The following is a 16,553-nucleotide window of genomic DNA, read 5'->3' on the forward strand; positions in this document are numbered from 1 at the left end:
ATAAGGCGAGGTGTGGAATAAGGCGAGGTGTGGAATAAGGCGAGGTGTGGAATAAGGCGAGGTGTGGAATAAGGCGAGGTGTGGAATAAGGCGAGGTGTGGAATAAGGCGAGGTGTGGAATAAGGCGAGGTGTGGAATAAGGCGAGGTGTGGAATAAGGCGAGGTTTGGAATAAGGCGAGGTGTGGAATAAGGCGAGGTGTGGAATAAGGCGAGGTGTGGAATAAGGCGAGGTTTGGAATAAGGCGAGGTGTGGAATAAGGCGAGGTGTGGAATAAGGCGAGGTGTGGAATAAGGCGAGGTGTGGAATAAGGCGAGGTGTGGAATAAGGCGAGGTGTGGAATAAGGCGAGGTGTGGAATAAGGCGAGGTGTGGAATAAGGCGAGGTTTGGAATAAGGCGAGGTGTGGAATAAGGCGAGGTGTGGAATAAGGCGAGGTGTGGAATAAGGCGAGGTGTGGAATAAGGCGAGGTGTGGAATAAGGCGAGGTGTGGAATAAGGCGAGGTGTGGAATAAGGCGAGGTGTGGAATAAGGCGAGGTGTGGAATAAGGCGAGGTGTGGAATAAGGCGAGGTGTGGAATAAGGCGAGGTGTGGAATAAGGTGAGGTTTGGAATAAGGCGAGGTGTGGAATAAGGCGAGGTTTGGAATAAGGCGAGGTGTGGAATAAGGCGAGGTGTGGAATAAGGCGAGGTGTGGAATAAGGCGAGGTGTGGAATAAGGCGAGGTTTGGAATAAGGCGAGGTTTGGAATAAGGCGAGGTGTGGAATAAGGCGAGGTTTGGAATAAGGCGATGTATGGAATAAGGCGAGGTTTGGAATAAGGCGAGGTTTGGAATAAGGCGAGGTTTGGAATAAGGCGAGGTTTGGAATAAGGCGACTTTTCTCTATTCCTCCTCGCTGTTGTGGAGATATTGCTAAAATCAAAGTAGCTGGCACTTACAATTTAACGTTTGTTACGTCTGGGTGAGCGTTCTCAGTTTTCTCTGGGGTTGTGCTCAAGGTATCTCAGGAGCCAGATAGTCATCATTGTGGTTTGGGGGGGCAGCACGGGACCTGTAGTGTGAGGGGCTTTTGTATCTATAGTCTTGTGTCAGGTGCTAGTTCTGGGGGTCCAGTCTGTAATAACAGTCCCCTCTCTGTGATTGCAGCTCCACCTTCATGCTGGGCTTCTATCTCGCCTGCTTCCTCATCCTCCTCATCGTGCTGAGCGTCTCCCTGATCTACTCCTGTATCAAGGTGAGTGGTCGTTACAGTGTGACGGGGCAGGACCCTATGATTAGAGGACCGGCGTTCTGCCAGTTTTGTGCCAGTGAACAGGAACCCTGTGAAAGCTTCCTGGTGATTGTTCACATGTTGCATTTTTGCTGCTGCAAAAAAAAGTCCCAGCAAGTGAATGAGATTTCTGGAATCTCCTGCACATGCTGCTTATTTTTCCTTGCACATTTGTAGCCATTTTACATCTGCAGTTTTTCAAATGTTTCAGCGGTTTTCAGCCATTCAGAAGAAAGGGAAAAAAATTCATTAAAATTACGCAACAGAAATGCATAAAAAATGAGCAGATTTTATGCAGCGTTTCCCTAACAAGAGACCCGTTCTTGGTACAGAAGTGTCTGCTGCACATACAGTTGTGTCCAGTCTGGATGTCCTGGGACTTGTAGTCCTTCCTCCGCCTCGCGCTGCTCTTTGCTTTTTCTTCTCTCAGTCATTTGATTATCGTTTTATGAGTCGCCGTCATTTATTTCTGTCGGCTTGAACGACATTTAATGCTGACGAGCAGGAAATTGAGATCCATTACCCAATAAATAAGTGTCTCCCAGATCAGAGGCGACATGTAATAAAATTATCCCCCGCAGTCACCGGACACAGAACATTCGGAGATGAGAGGCGGAATATTCTGAGGCTGAGATGGAAACTTCCCAATAGGCCTCCACAGGCCGCGACATTTTCCATATCTGTGTCTGGGGGGAGAAGCCTCCTGGGGGGTCCCATAAATCCTCGCACTTCCCCTCCTCCTTCTATAGGATGCTCTGTATCTGCTGACAGCTTGTTACAATGTAACAGTGCAGTGATCAGTCTAATGTCCAGGACAGGTGTGTGCTGCTGCTGTGTTTAGCTCACAGAGCATTGTTCACACTGACTATAAACATAAGGATGAATGACTCCGCAACAGATACAAAAATGCGAGCGGCACAGTCCCACATCCTATAATGCCAAAAAAACTCCCAGGGTCCGCCACTTAGATGAAACTGATCCACATGCCGCTGACCCAGAACATCGGGTGCTCCTTCAGGGAAAAAAAAACAAAAAACTTATGTCCATATATCCTAGTAAGAAAAAAGCTGAGGGCACTCACCAGTATTCAAAGGTCACTTCTTTATTAATATCAACTCCAGATAAAATTCATGGCCGGGGGAGAGGGAGCCGAAGCTCGTGTGAGCAGGGAAGGACGACGGCCGTTTCGCTCTGTGCCTGCGCTTCTACGGGTCGATTTGTGCCGTCTGTCCTGAGCACAAATCGACCCGTAGAAGCGCAGGCACAGCGCGAAACGGCCGTCGTCCTCCCCTGCTGACACGAGCTTCAGCTCCCTCTCCCCCGGCCATGAATTTTATCTGGAGTTGATATTAATAAAGAAGTGACCTTTGAATACTGGTGAGTGCCCTCAGCTTTTTTCTTACTAGGATATAAGGATGAATGACCTCGGGGAGATCAAAACATCCAACACCGCGGAGACACCATCACGTGTTTCTCAACGCAGCGATCCATGGCATAGGTGGTTTTCCTTTTTGGATGCTGCCCTTCCCGTATTGTTCCTTCCCGGTGAAAGACCTGGCTATTTAAACACGTGATGGTGTCTCATTGTAACAGACGAGGACTGACATCACTAGATTGGAAGATCTTTGGCTCAGGTGTAACCTCTGATCCGTTTCCTTCTGCAGCTCTTCCCAGCTCCGCTCCAGACTTTATCTAAAAAGATTGTGCAATCTCGGATTAACAGCACGGCGGTGGGAATCGTAACCATCATCCTCGTCTTCCTCTCTTCATTTATTAACATGGTAAGAATGAACGATCACACCGAGGAGGATCCATCACAATGTGGCACCTCGAGCGGCCACAGGCTACATCCACAGAGAATGGAACTTTTATCCTCTAGTGCTGCAGTCACTTTCCTGCTGTTACATTATAATTATTATTATTATAGCGCCATTTATTCCATGGCGCTTTACATGTGAGGAGGGATATACATAATAAAAACAAGTACAATAATTGGTCACAACTGGTACAGGAGGAGAGAGGACCCTGCCCGCGAGGGCTCACAGTCTACAAGGGATGGGTGAGGACACAGGAGGAGAGAGGACCCTGCCCGCGAGGGCTCACAATCTACAAGGGATGGGTGAGGATACAGGAGGAGAGAGGACCCTGCCCGCGAGGGCTCACAATCTACAAGGGATGGGTGAGGATACAGGAGGAGAGAGGACCATGCCCGCGAAGGCTCACAATCTACAAGGAATGGGTGAGGACACAGGAGGAGAGAGGACCCTGCCCGCGAGGGCTCACAATCTACAAGGGATGGGTGAGGATACAGGAGGAGAGAGGACCCTGCCCGCGAGGGCTCACAATCTACAAGGGATGGGTGAGGATACAGGAGGAGAGAGGACCATGCCCGCGAAGGCTCACAATCTACAAGGAATGGGTGAGGACACAGGAGGAGAGAGGACCCTGCCCGCGAGGGCTCACAATCTACAAGGGATGGGTGAGGACACAGGAGGAGAGAGGACCCTGCCCGCGAGGGCTCACAATCTACAAGGGATGGGTGAGGACACAGGAGGAGAGAGGACCCTGCCCGCGAGGGCTCACAATCTACAAGGGATGGGTGAGGATACAGGAGGAGAGAGGACCCTGCCCGCGAGGGCTCACAATCTACAAGGGATGGGTGAGGATACAGGAGGAGAGAGGACCCTGCCCGCGAAGGCTCACAATCTACAAGGGATGGGTGAGGATACAGGAGGAGAGAGGACCCTGCCCGCGAGGGCTCACAATCTACAAGGGATGGGTGAGGATACAGGAGGAGAGAGGACCCTGCCCGCGAGGGCTCACAATCTACAAGGGATGGGTGAGGATACAGGAGAGAGGACCCTGCCCGCGAGGGCTCACAATCTACAAGGGATGGGTGAGGATACAGGAGGAGAGAGGACCCTGCCCGCGAGGGCTCACAATCTACAAGGGATGGGGGAGGATAGAGGAGAGAGGACCCTGCCCGCGAGGGCTCACAATCTACAAGGGATGGGTGAGGATTCAGGAGGAGAGAGGACCCTGCCCGCGAGGGCTCACAATCTACAAGGGATGGGTGAGGATACAGGAGGAGAGAGGACCCTGCCCGCGAGGGCTCACAATCTACAAGGGATGGGTGAGGATACAGGAGGAGTGAGGACCCTGCCCGCGAGGGCTCACAATCTACAAGGGATGGGTGAGGATTCAGGAGGAGAGAGGACCCTGCCCGCGAGGGCTCACAATCTACAAGGGATGGGTGAGGATTCAGGAGGAGAGAGGACCCTGCCCGCAAGGGCTCACAATCTACAAGGGATGGGTGAGGATACAGTAGGAGAGGATAGAGCTGGTCATGCAGCGGTTTGGTCGATCGGTGGTTACTGCATGTTGTAGGCTTGTCGGAAGAGGTGGGTCTTCAGGTTCTTTTTGAAGGTTTCGATGGTAGGTGAGAGTCTGATGTGTTGTGGTAGAGGGTTCCAGAGTAGGGGGGAAGCACGGGAGAAATCTTGTATGCGATTGTGGGAAGAGGAGATAAGAGGGGAGTAGAGAAGGAGATCTTGTGAGGATCGGAGGTTGCGTGTAGGAAAGTACCGGGAGACGAGGTCACAGATGTATGGAAGGGACAGGTTGTGGATGGCTTTGTACGTCACGGTCAGGGTTTTGTACTGGAGTCTCTGGGTAATGGGGAGCCAGTGAAGGGATTGACAGAGGGGAGAGGCCGGGGAATAGCGGGGGGACAAGTGGATTAGTCGGGCAGCAGAGCTTGGTTACATGGTGTCTTATCCTCCAGAGCTGCGGTCACTATTCTGCTGTTACATTATGCTTTAGGCTAGGTTCACATTGCGTTAGGGCATTCCGTTTAACGGATCTGTTTCTAAGCAGCACTAACACTATGTAACGGATCCGTTAACGCACCCATAGACTTCAGTTAGCGTAACGCATCCTAACGCATCTCAAAATCGGCATGCGTTAGCGATGGTGAAGAGCGAGTGTACCAGTTGCTCGGGTTTTTCAGAGCACGCTCGGGTGATCTCCGAGTATTTGTTATTGCTCGGAGATATAGTTTTTATCACCTCAGTTGCATGATTTACGGCTTCCAGATACGCTGAATACATGTGGGGGTTGCCTGGTTGCTAGGGAATCCCCACAATGTAATTATGCTGGCTATCAGATGTAAATCATTCAGCTGCGGAAATAAAAACTAAATCTCCGAGCACTAAAAAATACTCGGAGGACACACGAGTGTGCTGGGGAAATCTCGAGTAACGAGTATATTCACTCATCACTATTGTTATATCATTTCTTACCCTCCGGAGCTGCACTCACTATTCTGCTGTTATATCATTTCTCACCCTCCATAGCTGCGGTCACTGTTCTGCTGTTATATCATCTCTTACCCTCCAGAGTTGCGCTCACTATTCTGCTGTTATATAATTTTTTACCCTCCAGAGCTTCACTCACTGTTCTGCTGTTATATTATTTCTCACCCTCCAGAGCTGCAGTCACTGTTCTGCTGTTATATCATTTCTCACCCTCCAGAGCTGCACTCACTGTTCTGCTGTTATATCATTTCTCACCCTCCAGAGCTGCAGTCACTGTTCTGCTGTTATATCATTTCTCACCCTCCAGAGCTGCACTCACTGTTCTGCTGTTATATCATTTCTCACCCTCCAGAGCTGCAGTCACTGTTCTGCTGTTATATCATATCTTACCCTCCAGAGTTGCGCTCACTATTCTGCTGTTATATAATTTTTTACCCTCCAGAGCTTCACTCACTGTTCTGCTGTTATATTATTTCTCACCCTCCAGAGCTGCAGTCACTGTTCTGCTGTTATATCATTTCTCACCCTCCAGAGCTGCACTCACTGTTCTGCTGTTATATCATTTCTCACCCTCCAGAGCTGCACTCACTGTTCTGCTGTTATATCATTTCTCACCCTCCAGAGCTGCAGTCACTGTTCTGCTGTTATATCATCTCTTACCCTCCAGAGCTGCGCTCACTATTCTGCTGTTATATAATTTCTCACCCTCCAGAGCTGCAGTCACTGTTCTGCTGTTATATCATCTCTTACCCTCCAGAGTTGTGCTCACTATTCTGCTGTTATATAATTTTTTAGCCTCCAGAGCTGCGGTCACTGTTCTGCTGTTATATCATCTCTTACCCTCCAGAGTTGCGCTCACTATTCTGCTGTTATATAATTTTTTTGCCTCCAGAGCTTCACTCACTGTTCTGCTGTTATATTATTTCTCACCCTCCAGAGCTGCAGTCACTGTTCTGCTGTTATATCATTTCTCACCCTCCAGAGCTGCAATCACTGTTCTGCTGTTATATCATCTCTTACCCTCCAGAGCTGCGCTCACTATTCTGCTGTTATATCATTTCTCACCCTCCAGAGCTGCGGTCACTGTTCTGCTGTTATATCATCTCTTACCCTCCAGAGCTGCGCTCACTATTCTGCTGTTATATAATTTTTTACCCTCCAGAGCCTCACTCCCTGTTCTGCTGTTATATCATTTCTCACCCTCCAGAGCTGCACTCCCTGTTCTGCTGTTATATCATTTCTCACCCTCCAGAGCTGCACTCCCTGTTCTGCTGTTATATCATTTCTCACCCTCCAGAGCTCCCCTCCCTGTTCTGCTGTTATATCATTTCTCACCCTCCAGAGCTGCACTCCCTGTTCTGCTGTTATATCATTTCTCACCCTCCAGAGCTGCGGTCACTATTCTGCTGTTATATCACCTCTCACCCTCCAGAGCTGCACTCACTGTTCTGCTGTTATATCATTTCTCACCCTCCAGAGCTGCGGTCACTGTTCTGCTGTTATATCATTTCTCACCCTCCAGAGCTGCAGTCACTGTTCTGCTGTTATATCATTTCTCACCCTCCAGAGCTGCGGTCACTATTCTGCTGGCTTTCTGTTAGCTCTCGGGCTGCTCGTACCTAACATTCCTCTTCTTCTAGTTCATGTGCAGTAATGTGGATCTGAGGAGTTGCCTTGCTGCCGAGTACAACGTCCCCCTGAACAGCGTGACCCCGTGTCTGGTCAGGAGCTCTGCCTTTAATTACAGCCTGTCTACTGAGGATGGATTCTGCGGGGACCCGACCCCCAACTGCAACTTCCCAGAGGTAAAATGTGGTCCCTATTGATGGCACCTGGGCCTTTGCGAGGCATGAATTGTAATGCTCCTGGCCTGGTGTCTTCTGACAGTACTTCACCTCCTGCGTGCTGCTCAGCCTCCTGGCCTGCTCCGTCTTTCTCCAGATCAGCAGCATTGGGAAACTCATTCTGATGCTGATCATCGAGCTTGTCTACGTCATTATCGCGGAGGTCCCGCAGGTGGCGCTGTTTGATAATGCAGATCTGCTGGTGGCAGCCAATGGGATGTGAGTATCCGTACTGGCACTTCTATAGGAACAGCTTGTGTGTTATCACCTGCAGTACATTACTCATGCTCCAGAGCAGCACTCACAATTCTACTGGCTTCAGAGCTGAAATCTCCCAGCATCACCTTTGGTCAGTGCCTGCAGAGATGGTCCTCGTGATTTGCAGTGGGATGTGTCCGCATTTCATGGGCTATGTAGTCACCTGATGTAGAGCACTATCTGCCCCCTGGATTATAGTCTGTGGACTGAGGGCCGACTGCTGCGCCTGTTCTGTGCGGCCGACCGCTGCGCCTGTTCTGTGCGGCCAACCGCTGCGCCTGTTCTGTGCGGCCGACCGCTGCGCCTGTTCTGTGCGGCCGACCGCTGCGCCTGTTCTGTGCGGCCGACCGCTGTGCCTGTTCTGTGCGGCCGACCGCTGCGCTGCTGTGTCAGGTTATATAGTGCAAATCGTCTCTTCAGAGAGGAAGAGGACTAGAACTCTATCGCCACCTATAGGAAGTAGCGATCCTAACAGTCAATGTCGACCCTTTAACGAGCCTTGTCACATGACTTAGTAGAAAAGACCAGAATCTCTATTAGCAGATATGGTGTTTCGGGGGCGCTGCCCCTCATCAGTGCAAAGTGTGAGATCTGGTTTGGCTGGGTGAGCAAGGGCTACGCAAGGAGAAACCTTACCCCGAGGATCCAGGTCATGTACTGTGATGCCTGTGAGGATGGCGCCATCTAGTGCTGGTAGCGCAGCGCTGCAGCCTGATGATCCACCATCGCCTGGTACTGATTGTCTTCTGCTTCTTCTCTTACAGCGAATTATCCAACTCCACCATGAACTGGTAAGAAGCGCGGCCTCGTCTTCTCGCTGACACTGAGGACATCATTAGTACATTATCATGGAAACGTCTCCTTTTTATCCTAAAATTTACAAGTTTTTCCACTTTTGAAATAAAAACAAAACAAACACAAGAATGCATTAGCCACAAGATCTCTGACATTTTCTGCAGCGGATTTATTAGGAGACGTGCACCAATTAGGGAGGTCAGTACTGATACACTGTAACAAGCTGTCAGCTGTGTGAGCAGGATTACATCAGGACAGGTTTCCAGAATGTTCTGTGTAACTTTTCTAGAATATCCCTTTGGGAATTGGTAAGAGTAGAGGTTTGATTGCTGCCGGTTCACCATTAATTCCTGGAGCAAGGAGCACATGGGTCTTAAAGGGGCGGCGGTGAGAGCTCGTCCCACAGTCCAGCATCTAAGCCTCTGGACATTGTGACTGTGCCCGCGGGGTGGTAATCCCACCATCCCCCGATGTCATACTGATAGCGGCATTACTACCGGCAGCGGCCCCAGATGAGAGGTCTCTTGTGTCTCCACAGCACGGACAGCGTTCCCAGAGTCACCCTGAAGATCGCCACGCCCGTGATCATCAGCGTCTTCGTGCTGGCGCTCTACCTCCACGCTCAGCAGGTGGAGTCCACGGCCCGTCTGGACTTTCTATGGAAGCTCCAGGTACAGGATGGATCGCGGCTATGGGGTCATGTCACTGGCCGCCCGAGGGCCACGGCGCCACTTTCTCTCCTGGATCTTATGTCCACCTGTCTTGTCTTCCAGGCCACCGAGGAGAAGGAGGAGATGGAGGAGCTGCAGGCCTACAACCGCCGTCTCCTGCACAACATTCTCCCCAAGGACGTGGCGGCGCACTTCCTGGCACGGGAGCGGCGGAACGACGAGCTGTATTACCAGTCCTGCGAGTGCGTGGCTGTCATGTTCGCATCCATCAGTAACTTCTCTGAATTCTACGTGGAACTTGAGGCCAACAACGAAGGCGTGGAGTGTCTGCGGCTTCTCAACGAGATCATCGCCGACTTCGATGAGGTGAGGCTGCAAGAGACACGGCCATTTATCTCCGGTGGTTCTAGATCCGAATTCTGTGCAAATTCTCCTGTGTGTGAACCAGTCCTAGAAATCACTCCCCGTCACTACTCACATCCAGAGCTGCACCGACTGCTCTGTGATTAGTTTGCCCTGTGTGTATTGCTCCTCGTAGATTTATCAGATCGCTGCCCTACGTCTCGCACAATCCCTTGCAGCCGGGTGCAGACCCCCGGGCCCCCGCTGCGCATGTACTCGCACGGCTGATGACGGATCTTTTTACAGATCATCAGTGAGGACGAGTTCCGGCAGCTGGAGAAGATCAAGACCATCGGCAGCACCTACATGGCGGCTTCAGGACTGAACGACACGACTTATGACAAGGCGGGAAAGTCGCACATCAAGGCGCTGGCGGATTATGCAATGAGACTGATGGATCAGATGAAATACATCAACGAGCACTCATTCAACAACTTCCAGATGAAAATCGGTGGGTACAGTGAGGGAGGGGAGGGAGCAGCCCAAACCTCATCACCTGGGTACAGTGGGGGAGGGGAGGGAGCAGCCAAAACCTCATCACCTGGGTACAGTGGGGGAGGGGAGGGAGCAGCCAAAACCTCATCACCTGGGTACAGTGAGGGAGGGGAGGGAGCAGCCAAAACCTCATCACCTGGGTACAGTGAGGGAGGGGAGGGAGCAGCCAAAACCTCATCACCTGGGTACAGTGGGGGAGGGAGCAGCCAAAACCTCATCACCTGGGTACAGTGGGGGAGGGGAGGGAGCAGCCAAAACCTCATCACCTGGGTACAGTGGGGGAGGGGAGGGAGCAGCCAAAACCTCATCACCTGGGTACAGTGGGGGAGGGGAGGGAGCAGCCAAAACCTCATCACCTGTGTCCATTCCCGCCGGCCCGTCCCAGGCGTTACACAGTGGATTGGTTTTTCTTGGACTATTCTTTTGAGGCTTGAGTTGCGCCAATCCTTCAAACTGAAGCAGAGATTTAGGCTGCTGTTTGTCACATTGTTGCACACTACCTGCCTGATTCAGTCGGTGGCGCTGCATCGGTCACGGGGCCGCGGGTCCCTTCCTGCCTCTCTGTACTGAGCAGCCGACATACAGCAGCTCATATCTCAGCTTCCCCAATCTCTGAATGTCCAGATATTCTGCGCGGAATATTGGGCGACAGCTGGCAACGGTAGATACAGCGTGGGCACCACACGACGCTGACATCGGCTGTCTTCCTCAGGACTGAACATCGGGCCCGTGGTTGCTGGTGTCATAGGAGCTCGTAAACCCCAGTACGATATTTGGGGGAACACCGTCAATGTGGCGAGTCGCATGGACAGCACTGGCGTCCCTGAGCGGATTCAGGTGGGTGATGGCACCGGACCCTCCACGCGCTGCTGAGGTTTGGATGCTTTCTGCTCCTTTGCTCAATGCTGCTGTTGCGTTTCAGGTCACCGCTGATCTCCAGCAGGTCCTGGCCGCCTGTAATTACTCGCTGGAGTGCCGAGGGGTGGTCAAAGTGAAAGGCAAAGGCGAGATGACCACCTATTTTCTAAATGAAGGACCTTCGAGCAGTTAGCGATGCAGGAAAGCTCAGCTACCACAGTGCACTGATACATGTCCACCGTACCTGTCGGCGAGGAGCCACGCGACCCAGGAGCTCCGTCAGACTGACGGCGATCGACCAAAGATAATGACGAAGGTATAAACTTCTGCGCCGGAGACGAGCGGAGGAAGGAAATATTTATTGAAACGACTCATTGATTTCCTCTATGAAGGAAGGAATGTATTACGGTACCAGACCGACGGCAATGTACATGGCGGACTAGAAATGAATCGAAACGCGTCACAACCGTCCTACGGCCTTTTCCTTGTGAGCAGACGCCGTCATAGGAATGTTCTCACTCCCTGACACCCCACGTGGCAGGACACAAATCTCTATTTATTGCTAGAGTGCGATGAGGCCACGCTGTGGGTGCGTGCCAGCGTCTCCTCCCCGTGGTGGGTGCTGCCAGGGTCACTTTAGGGCCGTGCCCTGGACCCGCCATGAGATCTGCACCTTTTTGTAATTTTATTTTGTAATATTATAGTGGAAGATCTAGAAAAAAAACAAACAAACCAGAGGATATATTTTGTAAATTCTATACAAGGCTGGTGCCGAGTGATCGGAGCACCACGCATTTCCATCCAGGATCGATCCAGTCGCTTCTTGTTTCCCAGGCCTGGCAGTTTCACGAGCAGCGCGGTATACTGCAGAATGGAAGTGCTCCCCGAATACTGCCATTATCGGCACTGACGGGGCTGATCGTTACGGGGGCAGGTTACTTTATCAGGACAGACAGGGACGATCGTTTCGGGGGCAGGTTACGCTATTGGCATGGATGGAGCTGATCGTTACGGGGGCAGGTTACTTTATCAGGACGGACGGGGACGATCGTTTCGGGGGCAGGTTATGTTATCGGCATGGACGGGGCCGATCATTTCGGTGGCAGGTTACATGAACGACACGCTCGGTGTCTGCTCTCAGAATGTAAGTCGGACAGCAGCTGACAAAGTGCTGCGAAACTGGGTGATGCACTTGGCTTTGTACCATCTGCTTTCTGCCATCGGACAATTGCATTGCGGTTTTTTTTTTTTTACAATCACTTTTTTGTGTTGCAAGTCACGAAAATGCAGCAAGCCCTACACACGAAGGCGTTTCCAAATGCAAATCTGAATTGTTAAGCCCTCATTCACATTTAAGTATCGCCTGGATGGTGTAATGAAACAGTGGTTCATGTTACCACAGCCGGGCACATGGGTGGCATCGCAGCTCGTGGAGGGCGGCTGTCGGGACACTGACTGGTATCTGTGTGGCAGCCGCTCCTGGCGGAATGGCGCAGTTATTTTTGTAAATCTCACAGGTCCTCTGCTGTGTCATCTTGTCCTTCACGGTGTCGTCTTGTCCTGCTGGCAGTGACGGGGTTATGGCGCTGGTCGTATATCGTCTTCCCGTGAAGCTGCCCGGTCTTTACATGTCGGAGACGCATTCACATAAATCTGCAGAAACCTTTGTTATATTATTTATAATTCACTCAGTTAAACGCTTCCATCTGCGCCACACCGACATTGTTACATGGAGACCCCCCGGGTCCCATACCCTCCGCACTGTGCCCGCGGGCCTCACCCACATTGTTACATAAAGACCCCCCAGGTCCAGTACCCTCTGCACTGTGCCCGCGGGCCTCACCCACATTATTACATGGAGACCCCCCACGTCCCGTACCCTCTGCCCTGTACCCACGGGCCTCACCCACATTGTTACATGCAGACCCCCCAGGTCCCATACCCTTCGCACTGTGCCTGCGGGCCTCACCCACATTGGTACATGCAGACCCCCCAGGTCCCGTACCCTCCGCACTGTGCCCGCGGGCCTCACCCACATTGTTACATGGAGATCCCCCCCAGGTCCCATACCCTCCGCACTGTGCCCGCGGGCCTCACCCACATTGGTACATGGAGACCCCCCCAGGTCCCGTACGCTTCGCACTGTGTCTGCGGGCCTCACCCACATTGTTACATGCAGACCCCCCACGTCCCATACCCTCCGCACTGTGCCTGCGGGCCTCACCCACATTGGTACATACAGACCCCCCCAGGTCCGTACCCTCTGCACTGTGCTCACGGGCATCACCCACATTGGCGACGTATTTTGTTGGTCATTTGGTGCAGCGTTGATTTCCCATGGAAACTAAACATCTACATTAAATGCTGTTTTACTGCTGTCCTTGTGGTTTATTTGTGGGTCGATGGGAGGATGCTCTGTAGGACCCCCGCTGTCTGCAGGACCTTCACTGTCTGCAGGACCCCCGCTGTCTGTAGGACCACTGCTGCCTGCACATTAAATAGACCTACTGCAGTCCCATCCAGAGCTGCATTTATAATTGTGCTTGTAACTACCTGTCCACGCTGTGTATATAACAGTGCCATCGAAGATCACTCTCTATATAATGAACCAGCAGGGGGCAGCGGAGTACAGAGAACCAGCAGAATGGTGAATTCAGCTCCGGAGGTAATTGGAGAGGATAAGAAGGAACTCCTGCCCTAAACAACATAACTGGAGCTACAAGGAAGAATGGACCAATTGCAGGCAACATCAGCCTCTGTCACGAATCCTTTCTCCGTGGTGTCACTTATTTGTCACGTGACTTGGGGTTGTGCCTGCAAGGGTTAATCTATCTCCCCTCTCTCAGTCCAGCATTCAACCTCTGTCCTATGCTGTAATGGGAGCATAAATCACACACCGACCCAGGCCACACACCCGCTCATACACGCTGCCACCACTCATCGAATACACAGGCAATGAGTCCCGGAAATAATAATACTAATAAGGTCTATCACTCATAAGGCTCACACACCTTAGGCTATGGATTCTTTTAGAACATTCAAGGTTCAACTTGTTAAAGTTTTATACGTTAATAACAAAAGGTTCAATGCTTACAATAAGAAAAAGGTATAAAATATGATAATAAAAAGACATACAACTTATGCAAAACAGTATCAAAATAAAAAGGAGAAACTTACAGAAATTATCTAACTGGTAGTTGCTTTCTGCTCCCTGAGGGTAGGAAGAATGTAGATTGGATCACACCAGCTTCTCAGGCTGCCCCCATCATGTGAACACAATTCTCTGTCTGCAGCCTAAATTTATAACTTTGGTCTGGAGGTCAGGTTTCTAGTCCGACCCCTCAGGTTAATATCATAATTGCTGGCTATCTGATTGGCCACGGCCACGCTACTAATGAATATATTATTTTTCTCTTGAGACACTTGTGAAAAGGTTCTCAGGAATAGATACCCTCAGGCCGCAATTAACACCTCCCCTCCAAGACCTAGGAGATGCCAAATGTTACCTTTCTTCTTGGCCCTAGCTAGACCTCCTGGTGAGATATGGAGACACAATTTCTACTAGTCCCAAGGAAGTATCACTAGTCACACATATACAGGTCCTTCTCAAAAAATTAGCATATAGTGTTAAATTTCATTATTTACCATAATGTAATGACTACAATTAAACTTTCATATATTATAGATTCATTATCCACCAACTGAAATTTGTCAGGTCTTTTATTGTTTTAATACTGATGATTTTGGCATACAACTCCTGATAACCCAAAAAACCTGTCTCAATAAATTAGCATATTTCACCCATCCAATCAAATAAAAGTGTTTTTTAATAACAAACAAAAAAACCAACAAATAATAATGTTCAGTTATGCACTCAATACTTGGTCGGGAATCCTTTGGCAGAAATGACTGCTTCAATGCGGCGTGGCATGGAGGCAATCAGCCTGTGACACTGCTGAGATGTTATGGAGGCCCAGGATGCTTCAATAGCGGCCTTAAGCTCATCCAGAGTGTTGGGTCTTGCGTCTCTCAACTTTCTCTTCACAATATCCCACAGATTCTCTATGGGGTTCAGGTCAGGAGAGTTGGCAGGCCAATTGAGCACAGTAATACCATGGTCAGTAAACCATTTACCAGTGGTTTTGGCACTGTGAGCAGGTGCCAGGTCGTGCTGAAAAATGAAATCTTCATCTCCATAAAGCATTTCAGCCGATGGAAGCATGAAGTGCTCCAAAATCTCCTGATAGCTAGCTGCATTGACCCTGCCCTTGATGAAACACAGTGGACCAACACCAGCAGCTGACATGGCACCCCACACCATCACTGACTGTGGGTACTTGACACTGGACTTCAGGCATTTCCTTCTCCTCAGTCTTCCTCCAGACTCTGGCACCTTGATTTCCGAATGACATGCAAAATTTGCTTTCATCAGAAAAAAGTACTTGGGACCACTTAGCAACAGTCCAGTGCTGCTTCTCTGTAGCCCAGGTCAGGCGCCTCTGCCGCTGTTTATGGTTCAAAAGTGGCTTTACCTGGGGAATGCGGCACCTGTAGCCCATTTCCTGCACACGCCTGTGCACGGTGGCTCTGGATGTTTCCACACCAGACTTAGTCCACTGCTTCCTCAGGTTCCCCAAGGTCTGGAATCGGTCCTTCTCCACAATCTTCCTCAGGGTCCGGTCTCCTCTTCTCGTTGTACAGCGTTTTCTGCCACATTGTTTCCTTCCAACAGACTTACCATTGAGGTGCCTTGATACAGCACTCTGGGAACAGCCTATTTGTTGAGAAATTTCTTTCTGGGTCTTACCCTCTTGCTTGAGGGTGTCAATGATGGCCTTCTTGACATCTGTCAGGTCGCTAGTCTTAACCATGATGGGGGTTTTGAGTAATGAACCCGGCAGGGAGTTTATAAAAGCCTCAGGTATCTTTTGCATGTGTTTAGAGTTAATTAGTTGATTCAGAAGATTAGGGTAATAGGTCGTTTAGAGAACCTTTTCCTGATATGCTAATTTATTGAGACAGGTTTTTTGGGTTATCAGGAGTTGTATGCCAAAATCATCAGTATTAAAACAATAAAAGACCTGACAAATTTCAGTTGGTGGATAATGAATCTATAATATATGAAAGTTTAATTGTAATCATTACATTATGGTAAATAATGAAATTTAACATATGCTAATTTTTTGAGAAGGACCTGTAACTTTAGTCATGTCACTACACACATATAGATATATATACACATATTCCACCACAGTCTCCATTATGGCAGAGACATCAGTGAGATGAAATATTTAGTCTTTAGGCCAAGGTTGTACCAGTCATTTGAGGAGGCGGCTCCATCAAAGATGTGGGACTGACCCTTCACCCCATAGCATTGATCCTGCCGGTAGTCACCATCTCACAGGGCTCAGTCATTTAAAGGGCAGACAGCCATCCATGACTAAAACTTTCTGATACAGGAAAGATATATATCTTGGTACCGTGTTAGCCAGTAGATAGAATAATATTTAGAATTGAGAGTCCTCAGTGGTTGATACCTTTTAATGGCTGACTGAAAAGATGGTAACAAATCGCAGCTTTCGAGACTCCTCAGGCCTCTTCATCAGGCAAAGACTAATACATATTCTGAAGAATCACATTTAT

The 16,553-nt window shown here is 50.0% G+C and overlaps 1 protein-coding gene across 2 annotated transcripts in view; it reads left to right on the forward strand.

Moving 5' to 3' along the window:
* The window catches only part of ADCY5 (adenylate cyclase 5), a 144,604-nt gene extending 131,316 nt beyond the window's left edge, over window positions 1–13,288 (forward strand). For both annotated transcript variants that reach the window (XM_069732603.1, XM_069732604.1), the window contains 10 exons: window positions 1,148–1,235; window positions 2,936–3,052; window positions 7,228–7,392; window positions 7,475–7,650; window positions 8,454–8,480; window positions 9,023–9,155; window positions 9,258–9,521; window positions 9,804–10,008; window positions 10,765–10,889; window positions 10,975–13,288. In XM_069732603.1, the coding sequence (XP_069588704.1) occupies window positions 1,148–1,235; window positions 2,936–3,052; window positions 7,228–7,392; window positions 7,475–7,650; window positions 8,454–8,480; window positions 9,023–9,155; window positions 9,258–9,521; window positions 9,804–10,008; window positions 10,765–10,889; window positions 10,975–11,103 (1,429 nt within the window). In that variant the 3' untranslated portion in view covers window positions 11,104–13,288. The remainder of the gene's footprint in view (window positions 1–1,147; window positions 1,236–2,935; window positions 3,053–7,227; window positions 7,393–7,474; window positions 7,651–8,453; window positions 8,481–9,022; window positions 9,156–9,257; window positions 9,522–9,803; window positions 10,009–10,764; window positions 10,890–10,974) is intronic.
* The last annotated feature ends 3,265 nt before the right edge of the window (window positions 13,289–16,553 follow it).

The sequence above is a fragment of the Ranitomeya imitator genome, chromosome 7 (genome assembly GCF_032444005.1).
Source record: "Ranitomeya imitator isolate aRanImi1 chromosome 7, aRanImi1.pri, whole genome shotgun sequence".
Taxonomy (NCBI): Eukaryota; Metazoa; Chordata; class Amphibia; order Anura; family Dendrobatidae; genus Ranitomeya; species Ranitomeya imitator.